This window comes from Mustelus asterias, chromosome 9 (genome assembly GCF_964213995.1).
Source record: "Mustelus asterias chromosome 9, sMusAst1.hap1.1, whole genome shotgun sequence".
NCBI lineage: Eukaryota > Metazoa > Chordata > Chondrichthyes > Carcharhiniformes > Triakidae > Mustelus > Mustelus asterias.
This window is the reverse complement of record NC_135809.1, coordinates 9,921,271-9,935,819: the sequence shown is the minus strand read 5'-3', so window position 1 is coordinate 9,935,819 and position 14,549 is coordinate 9,921,271. Positions and strand designations below refer to the sequence as shown.

At 46.8% G+C, this 14,549-nt stretch overlaps 2 protein-coding genes across 6 annotated transcripts in view; both read right to left on the bottom strand.

Moving 5' to 3' along the window:
- LOC144498482 (thioredoxin reductase 1, cytoplasmic-like) overlaps nt 1–11,249 on the bottom strand; it is a 37,350-nt gene extending 26,101 nt beyond the window's left edge. Inside the window, exons 1-3 of one of the 5 annotated variants that reach the window (XM_078219666.1) lie at nt 11,124–11,249; nt 5,266–5,387; nt 1,394–1,466 (exon numbers count right to left, since the gene is read on the bottom strand). In XM_078219666.1, coding sequence (XP_078075792.1) covers nt 1,394–1,466; nt 5,266–5,352 — 160 coding nt within the window. In that variant the 5' untranslated portion in view covers nt 5,353–5,387; nt 11,124–11,249. Of the gene's footprint in view, nt 1–1,393; nt 1,467–5,265; nt 5,388–7,385; nt 7,407–10,560 lie in introns of those variants that run through there. The other 4 variants (XM_078219670.1, XM_078219667.1, XM_078219668.1 and 1 more) reach the window with 4 other exon arrangements.
- The window catches only part of LOC144498487 (host cell factor 1-like), a 467,986-nt gene that overhangs the window by 301,649 nt on the left and 151,788 nt on the right, over nt 1–14,549 (bottom strand). The window lies entirely within an intron of this gene.

Sequence of the window (14,549 nt, the reverse complement as noted above, 5' to 3'; positions counted from 1 at the left end):
GGAACTGGAGTAGGCCATTCAGCCCCTCTACCTTGATCCGTCGTTCAATAAGATCATGACTGATCCGACTGCGACCTCAACATTCCTTATGGATTCACGTTGCTACCGGTAACTATTACACGCCAGCGATGTGAATCAGAATTGCGCACACACTGCCTGGCTACTGTAGAACCAGACAGCAAGGAGGCCTTTCAGTCCATCGTGCCAATGCTGGCTCTTGAGGAATAACTCAATTAGTCACATTCTTTCGAGGTCAAGGGACAGGTTCCTATGGAAGGGGAACAGACACCTCCGGGAGACAGTGGGAGGAGTTACTAGGGATTGTGGGAATTTTGGAATACTGGTGAAGTATTATTTTGAGGCATTGTATGTGGTCAAGTGTAGCAGGCTTAGAATCCATGGTTCCAAGATTGGTGCCTTTCTTAGCCTCATGTGTGTTGCTGCCTCACAGACAGAGCAGAGAGGAAAATCAGCCACGATCTAACCTAATGGCAGAATGGGCACAAGCAGCTAAAAGACCTACTGCTGCTCCCAATTCATAGATGCATGGGACAGATTGCTTTGGAGACTTGGACTCAAATCCCACGACTGCAGCTGATGGAACTATCTGGAATATAAAACTAGTGAACGTTCAAAGACTATTTCCTCGGGTGGATGGAGCTATTACAAGGGGGCATAACTATAGGGTTCATGGTGGGAGATATAGGAAGGATATCAGAGGTAGGTTCTTTACACAGAGAGTGGTTGGGGTGTGGAATGGACTGCCTGCAGTGATAGTGGAGTCAGACACTTTAGAAACATTTAAGCGGTTATTGGATAGGCACATGGAGCACACCAGGATGATAGGGAGTGGGATAGCTTGATCTTGGTTTCAGATAAAGCTCGGCACAACATCGTGGGCCTGTTCTGTGCTGTACTGTTCTATGTTCTAGCCTCAGTAACAGTGACCACGGTGGTTGTAAAAACTCATCTGGTGCAACAATGCCCTTCAGAGGAGGAAATCTGCCAGTGTTATCCAATCTGGCAAACATGTGACTAACTGACCTTTGAAATGGCTTCACAAGCCCATCAGCTCCAAGGGCAGTCAGAGCGGGCAGTGAATGCTGCTCTTGCCAGCAATTGCCACGTCCCAATGAATCAACTAAAAACTTGATATTTTGATTGTCATGATTGGTCAACAACTTCAATGGTAAGCAAGATCGTAGTTGGCGAACGAAATAGACTTCTGAGAACAAGGGAACTTCTGAACCTCAAGACAAAGGAAGTTAATGAGTTGAGTATTCTGCAAAAAACTCATGCGAAAAGGAAAGGTCCACGCCAAGTCTCTTGGAAATCCATTAATAGGTTTCTTGGGTGCAAAGATGTAGGAAAGCATTATTAAAGATTTATTTACCCCATGTGGTCCCGAGGGGTGTGGGTGAAACACAATCCAAGACCAGCACTTTCTTCCCATACTTGGCAGCCGCCTGTGAAACATTGAACACAATGTGAATGAGGTGTAGCCATGTATCAAAACCCACTCACTGCGTGAACATCACAAGTAGCTTATTCAGCCCTCCACGTCTGGCTCCACACTCCACTGACCGGAAAAGTGCACTCACTGCTGTCATTTTAAATGCAGCAGCCAATTTGCACACAGCAAGGCCCCAAAAACTGGAGGGAACCCCTCCGCCTTAGACATCCACCCAACAGACCACATGAAAGACAGCACCTCTGACCAAGCAGCACTCCCTCAGTATCAGCCTAGATTTTGAGCTCCCTTTCTCTAGAATGGGGCTTGAACCCACAACCTTACGACCCCAACAGCTGCATGTAAAACTAACCAAAACACCAGGAACAGATGTAGGGTCTTAATTCAGATTTGCAGTGGTTTCCTCAAAACTACACATCTCGTTATTTGCTGATTTGAATCATCAGTTAATATTTTGTTGTTGGTGGGGAAAAAAAAGAGATAATATGGAATAAATCATCTGTAAACATATTAACCTTTCAGAAACCAGTATCATAGAACCCCTACAGTGCAGAAGGAGGCCATTCGGCCCATCAGGTCTGCACTGACCACAAACCCACCCAGACACCGTCTGCATAACCCCACATATTTTCCCTGCTAATCCGCAGACACTAGGGTCAATTTAGCATGGTCAATCAACCTAACCCGCACATCTTTGGACTGTGGGAGGAAACCCACGCAGACACAGGGAGAACGTGCAGACTCCACACAGACAGTGACCCAAGGCTGGAATCGAACTTGGGTCCCTGGCGCTGTGAGGCAGCAGTGCTAACCACCGTGCCACTGATTTTAATCAGTTAAAAACACAACAACTTATATTTCTATAGCATGTTTAACTTTTTTTTTATTTTTTAGTGTCACAAGTAGGTTCGCATTAACACTGCAATAAAAGTTACTGTGAAAAATCCCCTAGTCGCCACACTCTGGCACTTGTTCAGGTACACTGAGGGAGAATTTAGCACGGCCAATGCACCCAACCTCTAGATCTTTGCAGTGTGGGAGGAAACCTGAGCACCCGGAAGAAACCCGCAGACACGGGGAGAACTCCACACACAGTCATAGAATCCCTACAGCGCAGAAAGAGGCCATTCAGCCCATCGAGTCTGCACCAACCACAATCCCACCCAGGCCCTATCCCCATATCCCACTAACCTATGCATCCCGGGACACGAAGGGAAAATTTAGAATGGCCAATCTAGCCCGCACATCTTTGGACTGTGGGAGGAAACCGGAGCACCCAGAGGAAACCCACACAAACACGGGGAGAACTCCACACAGGGTCACCGGAGGCTGGAATTGAACCCGGGTCCCTGGCGCTGTGAAGCAGCAGTGCTAACCACAGTGCCACCGTGCCAGTCCAGTGATGTCAAGCCTACCATCCTCCCTGGACATTGTGACCCCACTGTCAATAGGTTTTAAGATTTGTTTGTATGAACTGCAACGTGCCAGCAGTTCAACCTCGGAGAGTGGGGTCAAATCTCATTGAGCCGACAGCAAGGGGCAAGTTATTGTGGGCTATGACACGGAGTCCTTTCTTATAATGAGCTGTGCCACCCCATTGGGTCAAAAAGAGTTCAAATAAATTGACAAAATAAAAGCTGGGGAGAGGTCCTGAGATGTTAGAAATGCAGCGATGCATTGCCTGAAAGGTTGGAAGAAGCAACTTCTCCGAAAGCAAATCAGATGAACGTACATGACGGGGAGAAGACTTGTAGGGATTATGGGGCAATGGTGGGCTAATTGGATCGTTCTCTGAGTTATCTTGGGCTGAATGACGACAAGTGGAGATCCTTGATCTGGGGAAGTGAAATGAGCGAACCCTCAGGATCCTGTAAAATATGGGAACTCTTGGGTGGAAATAAGAGTAGAATAGGGAGCGACTCATTGAGATAGAAACATAGAAAAACTACAGCACAAAACAGGCCCTTCGGCCCCACAAGTTGTGCCGAACATATCCCTACCTTTTAGGCCTACCTATAACCCTCCATCCTATTAAGTCCCATGTACTCATCCAAGAGTCTCTTAAAAGACCCTATTGAGTTTGCCTCCATCACCAGTGACGGCAGCCGATTCCACTCGCCCACCACCCTCTGTGAAAAACTTCCCCCTAACATTTCCCCTGTACTTACCCCCCAGCACCTTAAACCTGTGTCCTCTCGTAGCAGCCATTTCCACCCTGGGAAAAAGCCTCTGAGAGTCCACCTGATCTATGCCTCTCAACATCTGATACACCTCTATTAAGTCTCCTCTCATCCTTCGTCTCTCCAAGGAGAAAAGACCGAGCTCCCTCAGCCTATCCTCATAAGGCATGCCACTCAATCCAGGCAACGTCCTTGTAAATCTCCTCTGCACCCTTTCAATCTTTTTCACATCCTTCCTGTAATGAGGTGACCAGAACGGAGCACAGTACTCCAAGTGGGGTCTGACCAGGGTCTTATATAGCTGCATCATTATCCCCGGACTCCTAAACTCAATCCCTCGATTGATAAAGGCAAAGTGTTATCTTGAAGTTTAAGAGAATAAGAGTTTATTCCTTATCTCCTCCCCCTCCCTCCAACCCTCAGTATAAATCTCTGCTGATTTTCTTGACTCTGATGAAGGGTCATTGAGACTGGAAATGTTGGCTCGGTTCTTTCCCCACAGATGCTGTCAGGTGTTACAGCATCCGCAGTATTTTGCTTTTATCTAAAGGTTTATGAAACAGTGTTAAATTAGTGTTTATTTTCTTTAATGCTTGCATGGGAAAATATTTAGTATGATAAACCTTGTTGCAAAAGAAATTCTCAGCTAGATCTCCCTCGAGATCACAATAATAGCAAAATGATTTTTAATTCAGCATTTAGTTGGCCTGAATGTTTGAAGTGTTATACCCTGTTCACACAACGGAGAGCTGATGGCCTAGTGGTATTATCGCTGGACTATGAATCCAGAAACTCAGCTAATGTTCTGGGGACCCGGGTTCGAATCCCATCATGGCTGCTGGTGGACTTCGAATTCAATAAGAAGATCTGGAATTAAGGATCTACTGATGACCATGAAACCATTGCCAATTGTCGGAAAAACCCATGTGGTTCACTAATGCCCTTTAGGGAAGGAAATCTGCCGCCCTTACCTGGTCCGGCCTACATGTGACTTCAGAGCCCACAGAATGTGGTTGACTATCAACTGCCCTCTAAGGGCAAGTAGGGATGGACAATAAATGCTGGCCAGCCAGCGACACCCATGCCCCATGAATGAATATGGCGATAGCTCATGAATTGCTTCCTTCTGACAATTTCTGGGATTTATTTTTCCACAAGCCCAGTGATCCTCCTCAGGACTGAATAAAGTTTTATTTATTAGTGTCACAAGTAGGCTTACATTAACACTGCAATGAAGTTACTGTGAAAATTCACCAGTCGCCACACTCCGACGCCTGTCCCGGTGCACTGAGGGAGAGGTTAGCATGGCCAATGCACCTAACCTGCACGTCTTTTCGACAGAGAGGAAACGGGAGCACCCGGAGGAAACCCACACAGACATGGGGAGAACGTGCAGATTCCACACAGACAGTGACCCAAGCCAGGAATTGAACCTGGGTCCCTGGCACGGTGAGGCAGCAGTGCTAACCACTATGACACTGTGCTGCCCTATACAATTAACACAATGCAGAATCATTTGCCTCAATACAGTAAGACATCCAGCTAAGAAAAAAATGCCTTTACATAGCTATGGACTCACGGTCATCTCTATACGACCACTGCACTGAACTGTACCTTGGAAGCAGAGAGGCCCCCAGAACCTCCTCCAATGACAATCAGGTCATAGTCATAGGATCCCCCCGATCCAGTAGCTTCATTCATTGCCGGTAATTTTCAAGCTTGCCTTCTTGGCGAATCTTCAGGAAGAATAAAATGGAAATTAACACATTTAGATACAAAAAAAATACTCCATCATAGAAATCAATTCTCCCGATTTATTTGCTCTTAAAAATAAAAGAGTATTCTTGTCAATACTCATTTTGTACAGAACAAACCCAAAGTTAACTTCAGGCCAGAGTCGAGAGTCCCTCCTCCCAGCGTAATGCCCATCCAATTTGATCAGAGATGTGGAGTTAGGCAGGATTTTATATTTGTCACTTCTCACTGCCATCGTAGTATGAGCACAGTTTAAAATAAAGTATTCTTAGAACCACAGAATCCCTACAGTGCATCAAAGGGAACCATCTGGCCCATTGAGTCTCCAAAAGAGCTTCCCACCCAGGTTCCCTCCCCTCCTATACCCATAACCCGCACTGCACACTTACTATGTCCAATACCCCAAACCTACACGTTTTGGGACACTAAAGGGTCAAGTTAGCATGGCCCATCCACCTAACCCGCGCATCTTTGGAGTGTGGGAGGAAACCCACGCAGACACGGGGAGAATGTGCAGACTCTGCGCAGACAGTGACCCAAGCCAGGAATTGAACCCAAGTCCCGTGAGGCAGCAATGCTAAAACCAGTGTGCCACTCGAGTGCAAAAATAATAGATTTGAGGAAAAATAAAAGTTGAAATCCCAGAACGAGTGATATAAAGTGGTCGATAGACACACAAAGGGACGGAATGGGGAGCAGAGGTAGAATCATAGAAACCCTACAGTACAGGAGGCCGTTTGGCCCATCGAGTGAATCGTGTGGAGGGCATAGAAGGTCTGCAGAGAGATTTGGACAGGCTGAGTGAGTGGGCGAGGATCTGGCAGATGGAGTATAACTTTAACAAATGCGAGGTTATTCACTTTGGAAGAAATAATAGCAAATTGGATTATTATCTAAATGGAAAAAAATTACAACATGCTGCTGTGCAGAGGGACCTGGGGGTCCTTGTGCATGAGACACAAAAACCCAGTCTGCAGGTGCAACAGGTGATTAAGAAGGCAAATGGGATGTTGGCCTATATCCCAAGGGGGATAGAAGATAAAAGCAGAGATGTCTTGCTGCATCTGTACAGGGCATTGGTGAGGCCGCAGCTGGAATACTGTGTGCAGTATTGGTCCCCTTATTTGCGGAAGGATATATTGGCCTTGGAGGGAGTGCAGAGAAGGTTCACCAGGTTGATACCAGAGATGAGGGGTGTTGATTATGAGGAGAGACTGAGCAGATTAGGTTTGTATTCGTTGGAATTTAGAAGGCTGAGGGGGGATCTTATAGAGACCGTTAAGATAATGAAGGGGCTGGATAGGGTAGAGGTGGAGAGATTCTTTCCACTTGGAAAGGAAACTAGAACTAGAGGGCACAGCCTCAAAATAAAAGGGGGTCAGTTTAGGACAGAGTTGAGGAGGAACTTCTTCTCTCAGAGGGTGGTGAATCTCTGGAATTCTCTGCCCACTGAAGTGGTGGAGGCTACCTCATTGAATATGTTAAACTCACTGATAGATGGATTCCTGATCGGCAAGGGAATTAGGGGTTATAGGGATCAGGCGGGTAAGTGGAACTGATCCACTTCAGATCAGCCATGATCTTATTGAATGGTGGGGCAGGCTCGAGGGGCTAGATGGCCTACTCCTGCTCTAATTTCTTACGAGTCTGTATCGGCAACAAACCCACCCAGACCCTATCCCTGTAACCCCACCATATTTACCCCACTAATGCTTCTAACCTGTGCATATTGTTATTGTGCTGTGTTGGTTTGTGCTCTTGTATTAAAGGTTGCATTTTTATTGTTGATAGTGTGATATCAAGTGTGATATCAGGTGTGATATCAGGTGTGATTTTTATAAATCGAGAGATTGTATTCTAGTTTGTAATTTGAAAGTGTAATGTATTTGTGAACTGTTTAAATAAAAAAAAAGAGGGCACAAGAAGCCATTTTTGAGATCAGGTTACAGGTTTACCTACCCAAAATAAAAATTACTGACCTGCGTGGTCAGAGGAGAGAAGAAACTGTTTGGCTTTGTGAATCACCATGGTCAGATGCAGGAGGGAGACGGTGACGGGCACACCCTGCAGCCATCTCAGGATCCCAGGAGATTTGTCCTGGCATTTGGGGGGCATGGGGAAGAATCATTAGAGTAGACTTTGCTAGTGGATTTAAGAAACTCTGAAGACTGGGGAAAGTGCCCGGAGACGGTCAGTCAAAAAAAGTTAGTGACCAGCAAACAGGGATACAGAAACCTACTGAAAGCTAGGATTAACTGTGATCTGCGATGCCCTGGAGAGGGCAACGTGAGACAAGTATAAAAGGGGTATGTTCCTTTTTTGTTTAAAGTAAGAGTTGCCTACAAAAAAAAGCGTTTAGTCACTAGTGCTAGTCATTTGTTACAGTAAGAGTTTTAAATCTTTTCACCCATGAACGTCTAACAAGATTATGACTTTCAGTTCATGGTCTCTTCAGAAACAATCAAAAGAATTACCTCTTCAGTAGTGCAAGAGTGTAATTTTGACTGTGATAGCGTCAACTGAGTGTAGAATAGTGATAGCAAGTCAGCATCCTTGAATAGAATCATGGAATCCTACAGTGCAGAAAGAGGCCATTCGGCCCATCGAGTCTGCACCAACCACAATCCCACCCAGGCCCTATCCACCCACTAATCCCTCTAACCTATGCATCCCGGGACACTAAGGGGCAATTTAGAATGGCCAATCAACCTAACCCGCACATCTTTGGACTGTGGGAGGAAACCGGAGCACCCAGAGGAAACCCACGCAGACACAGGGAGAATGTGAAAACTCCACACAGACAGTGACCCGAGCTGGGATTTGAACCCAGGTCCCTGGAGCTGTGAAGCAGCAGTGCTAACCACTGTGCCGCCCCATTTATCCAGTTTAACATCCCTTCCGATTCTTATCCCACTGGTGGGAGATGTAAAGTGTGTCCTGGTCTGTTATTTGTTTGACACCCACTACCCCGTGTGCAAGACAAAAAACTGGATTTAAACACGAGAATAATAATTCTAACCCAGCTCGCTGGGATCAGGTGTAGCTAATTTTACTCATCAACCTGACTGGAGTAAAACAAACAGTGCGGCGAGCCAGGATTATATCCAATCCTGCCAGTCTCTCCACTGCTGAGACAGGTTAAAATTGTCCCCATTGGTCCTTTAGCCAAAGAGGCAGAGTGATCCCAGCCAAAGTGGAAGAGAATGTGGAGGAGGCAGATTCAAGCATAGTTTTCAAACGGGAACTGGCTGAGCACCGCAAGAGCTAACGGAATTGCAGGATTACAGGGAATGGGAGGGCGGGTGGGGCCATCCGAATTGCTCTGGCGGACTGAATGGCCTCCTTCTGTGCCATGACCTTTTTTTTTTAAATCCCAAAGGGCGTGGCTGATAGGGTGTGTGGTCTGACCTTCTGCTGGGAAGAAAAGAAAGGTGGTAGCACAGTGGTTAGCACTGCTGCTTCACAGCTCCAGAGACCTGGGTTCGATTCCCGGCTTGGGTCACTGTCTGTGTGGAGTTTGCACATTCTCCTCGTGTCTGCGTGGGTTTCCTCCGGGTGCTCCGGTTTCCTCCCACAGTCCAAAGATGTGCGGGTTAGGTTGATTGGCCAGGTTAAAAATTGCTCCTTAGAGTCCTGAGATGCGTAGGTTAGAGGGATTAGCGCATAAATATGTGGGGGTAGGGCCTGGGTGGGATTGTGGTCGGTGCTGACTCGATGGGCCGAATGGCCTCCTTCTGCACTGTAGGGTTTCTATTATTATTCTATGATTAATTCTCCCAAAGAATGCTGCTTCAGGCTGTAGCTTCTTTCCTGCATACTTACAGCAACAATTCCACATCTTCTATGGGGAATAAGATACAAACCAGTTGACTCAAGAACAGCTTCTTCCCTGCTGCCATCAGACTTTTGAATGGACCTACCTTATAGAATCATTGAATCCCTACAGTGCAGGTGGTGGTAATTCAGCCCATCGAGTCGGCATCAACAACAATGCCACCCAGGATCTATCCCCGTAACCCCACATATTTACCCTAGCTAGTCCCCATGACACTAACGGACAATTTAGCATGGCCAATCCACTTAACCCGCACATACAAAGAACAAGAACAAAGAACAATACAGCACAGGAACAGGCCCTTCGGCCCTCCAAGCCCGCGCCGCTCCCCGGTCCAGGATTGAATCCTGAATCCAGGATCCCCGCCCAATTTTCCAGCCTATCTACATCCTAATATCCTATCCACCGAGCTGTCCCTCACAGCTACGATGCTTTGTTCATCACAACCTATTAACTCACTCCCACCCCCCCATTCCAGACCATGTGATCTCCAGGGAGAGGCGAAAACCCAGAGTGAAAACCCACATCTTTGGACTGTGGGAGGAAACCAGAGAAAACCCATGCAGACGCAAGGGAGAACGTGCAAACTCCACACAGACAGTGACCCAAGCCGGGAATCGAACCCGGGTCCCTGGCACTGTGAGGCAGCAGTGCTAACCACCGTGCCGCCGATATTAAGTGGATCTTTCTCCACGCCCTAGTTATGATTGTAACACCACATTCCACACCCTCTCTTTTCCTTCTCCCCTACCTAGTCTATGAACAGTATGTTTCATCTGTATAGCGCACTAGAAACAATACTTCTCACTGTATCCCAATACGTGTGACAATAATCAAATCTCTCATCAGTCACATGCAATCTGACATTAATTAACCCTTTACTCTGCACCCCACCCCAACATTTAAAATTCTCCAACGTTGGCGAGGGGAGCCCGTCCCTAATTGCCCTCGAGAAGGTGATGGGGAGCTGCCTTCTTGAACCATTGTGGTGTCCCATTCTATAGGTTTCCCCACTTGGCAAGGGGGTGGGAACTGGAGAAGGGGCTCCATCCATCCGCACAAAAAAAATCCACAAGTTTCTACTGAAAAAACGGTAAAATCCCAGCCGGTTTGCACATTGCCGCCTTGGAGCCAGGTTCTGCTTTGTCATGCCCCGTGTGGAGGAAGTAGCGATTAGTCAGGGCGATTAGTCTTGGCCCCTTGTATGGCGTAATTTCAGATGGAAATTGCATCCTCTGCCCCTTCTCCCTGAGACACCCACACAGACTCCAAACAACATCCATTTTCATTTAGACTAGAATAAAAATCATTTCTTTCACCCCAATTCTGTTGTCAATTTCATCTCTTGCGAACGGCAGCACGTTGTTAACGAGTGAGCAGGACCACAGTACAATAAGAAAAAAGATTTTTTAAACGTTTTAACTTTTTGGAAAGCTGAATAAAGCAGCTGCCCGGATAAAGCCGGTGATGAACGTGTAGAAGAGACGTTCTTGCGTTAATTCTTCACACAAACAGCCGACACAGGTCTATCAAGAAATGAAATTCTCTCTCTCTCTGTTTTAACCGATTGGGTTAAGCTTCCTAACATGACTTTTCCCTTCACCGAGTCCTCAGCTCAGGACGCGAGCGGCAGAAACTCATTTAGATTCTGGACCCCCTCTATTTCCCAATCACACGCCAATTAATCGGTTTTAAACACACAATCTCTTACTCCAAGACGCAGTCGGCACTCTGCCGTTGTGTTAAATTTCACTCAAAAAGAAAATGGCTTGTCCACATAACACACACAAATCTCACATCTGCAATGTATTGCATTCTAGACATTTCTACCGAGCTACTACTGAACATAAAAGCCTCCACATGTTTAAGGAGTGAATCCTACCTGTGTGTGTCTCTCTCTCACACACTCCCTGTACTGCATTCAAGTCATCACATTTGACACAACCCTCTTCCTTTATAAGTCAGTCAGTGCAGAGCTTCCTGAGCTACTCTCCACCTACTTTCCAATGACGAAATGAAGACAAGAGGCCAAAGATCGCTTCTCGGCCTTTTGGCTAAGATCAAGTATTGTAGTACCGACATGCTGTGCTTGGGTGAAGTCATTAGGTTGCATTTAGCTTCATTTGAAGCAATTTTTAAAAGCGGCATCTCAGCCTTTTGGCTAAGATGCGAATGAGATCAAGCTTTGGAGGAGGATCTATTCCTATTCCAATCAGCTTGGATCATGTAGATCAGGCCCAAAACAGGAGGTGAGAGCCCTGTCTTGTCAGCTTGGATCGGGAATGTCTCAACTTGTTGAGACTCTGAATTGGACTTGATTTGATTGAATTGGAATAAAAATACCAAAGACAGTGTTTTGTTTGCACTTCAGTCCCACGCTCCTCTGATCTACGGGCACCTGGTGCGGAGAGGGGCAGGTCGGGATGCCGACCTCCTCGTGAACCTGCTCCTGGGCCTGGCGAGACGCGCCATCAATAGGTCCAGGCAGCGGGCGATCGACGGGGCCGTCCATCCCGACTGTCTGCCCCTCTACCGCGGCTACATTCGCGGCCAGGTGTCTCTGGAGAGGGAGCATGCGGTGTCCACGGGCGCGGTTGACGCCTTCCGTGACCGCTGGGCACCGCAGGGGCTGGGGTGTATTATCGACCCCGATAATCACCTTTTGGTTTGACATTTTAAGTTTCCTTTCGACTTTGTTTTTGGTTCGGGCTGTTCCCCCCTTCCTTTTGGGGAGCTGCCCCTTTTACTTTGTCCCTAAGTTAATTTGAGTTAGTTTATTATGTTGGAACCTTAAAAGAGCTACCAAAGACAGCACAGGAGGGAGGGGTCCTCTGGCTTTGGCTCACAACTATTTACATTCCAACCCCTGAGATTGCTCTCATTCCTGGGCCACTGACTCAAATTGGCTTGGGGTGGGGCAGGGGCACTGGGACTGGATAGTATTAACTTGCTGAGATGACTGGAAACCTCTTATTAAAAATAGATTTGAGAACATAAGAACATAAGAAATAGGAGCAGGAGTAGGCCATCTAGCCCCTCGAGCCTGCCCCGCCATTCAATAAGATCATGGCTGATCTGAAGTGGATCAGGTCCACTTACCCGCCTGATCCCTATAACCCCTAATTCCCTTACCGATCAGGAATCCATCTATCCGTGATTTAAACATATTCAACGAGGTAGCCTCCACCACTTCAGTGGGCAGAGAATTCCAGAGATTCACCACCCTCTGAGAGAAGAAGTTCCTCCTCAACTCTGTACTAAACTGACCCCCTTTTATTTTGAGGCTGTGCCCTCTAGTTCTAGTTTCCTTTCCAAGTGGAAAGAATCTCTCCACCTCTACCCTATCCAGCCCCTTCATTATCTTAACGGTCTCTATAAGATCCCCCCTCAGCCATCTAAATTCCAACGAATACAAACCTAATCTGCTCAGTCTCTCCTCATAATCAACACCCCTCATCTCCGGTATCAACCTGGTGAACCTTCTCTGCACTCCCTCCAAGGCCAATATATCCTTCCGCAAATAAGGGGACCAATACTGCACACAGTATTCCAGCTGCAGCCTCACCAATGCCCTGTACAGGTTGCATGAGGTTGCATGAATCAGCAGAATTCCTAAGATAGCCCGGTGAATCATAACCACCTCCACCTCATTGTCATAGAATCCCTATAGAGATTTTCTGACCTTGCTCGCCCGCAAAATCCCGCCTGAGGTCAACAGACATTTCCATGGTGTCAGAGTGTGGCGACTAGGGGATTTTCACAGTAACTCCATTGCAGGGTTAATGTAAGCCTTACTTGTGACTGATAAATAAACTTTAAAAAACTTTTCTTAATAGCTGAATCACTCCACCCCAGGCAACATCCTGGTGAATCTCCTCTGCGCCCTCTCCAGTGCAAACACATCCTTCCTATAGTGAGGTGACCAGAACTGCACACAGACCTGTATCTGTGGAGTCCCCATGTTCAGTTGGCTGATCAGAGTTGGATTGTTGGTTGTTCTTCCGTGTGTCACACAGTTTAGTGGGCATGCGCACTCCACTCCCCAGACAGCGGAATTTTTAAGGGATGAGGCAAGGGATGAGATTGCAGAGCCTTTGGCTTTGATCTTTGGGTCTTCGCTGTCCACGGGGATGGTGCCAGAGGACTGGAGAATGGCGAATGTTGTTCCTCTGTTTAAGAAAGGGAATAGAAATGACCCTGGTAATTATAGACCGGTTAGTCTTACTTCAGTGGTTGGTAAATTGATGGAAAAGGTCCTTAGAGATGGGATTTACGACCATTTAGAAAGATGCAGATTAATCCGGGATAGTCAGCACGGATTCGTGAAGGGCAAGTCGTGCCTCACAAATTTGGTTGAATTTTTTGAGGAGGTAACTAAGTGTGTTGATGAAGGTAGGGCAGTTGATGTCATATACATGGATTTTAGTAAGGCATTTGATAAGGTCCCCCATGGTCGGCTTATGATGAAAGTAAGGAGGTGTGGGATAGAGCGAAAGTTGGCCGATTGGATAGGTAACTGGCTGTCTGATCGAAGACAGAGGGTGGTGGTGGATGGAAAATTTTCGGATTGGAGGCAGGTTGCTAGCGGAGTGCCGCAGGGATCAGTGCTTGGTCCTCTGCTCTTTGTGATTTTTATTAATGACTTAGAGGAGGGGGCTGAAGGGTGGATCAGTAAATTTGCTGATGACACCAAGATTGGTGGAGTAGTGGATGAGGTGGAGGGCTGTTGTCGGCTGCAAAGAGACATAGATAGGATGCAAAGCTGGGCTGAAAAATGGCAAATGGAGTTTAACCCTGATAAATGTGAGGTGATTCATTTTGGTAGGACAAATTTAAATGTGGATTACAGGGTCAAAGGTAGGGTTCTGAAGACTGTGGAGGAACAGAGAGATCTTGGGGTCCATATCCACAGATCTCTAAAGGTTGCCACTCAAGTGGATAGAGCTGTGAAGAAGGCCTATAGTGTGTTAGCTTTTATTAACAGGGGGTTGGAGTTTAAGAGCCGTGGGGTTATGCTGCAACTGTACAGGACCTTGGTGAGACCACATTTGGAATATTGAGTGCAGTTCTGGTCACCTCACTATAAGAAGGATGTGGAAGCGCTGGAAAGAGTGCAGAGGAGATTTACCAGGATGCTGCCTGGTTTGGAGGGTAGGTCTTATGAGGAAGGTTGAGGGAGCTAGGGCTGTTCTCTCTGGAGCGGAGGAGGCTGAGGGGAGACTTAATAGAGGTTTATAAAATGATGAAGGGGATAGATAGAGTGAACGTTCAAAGACTATTTCCTCGGGTGGATGGAGCTATTACAAGG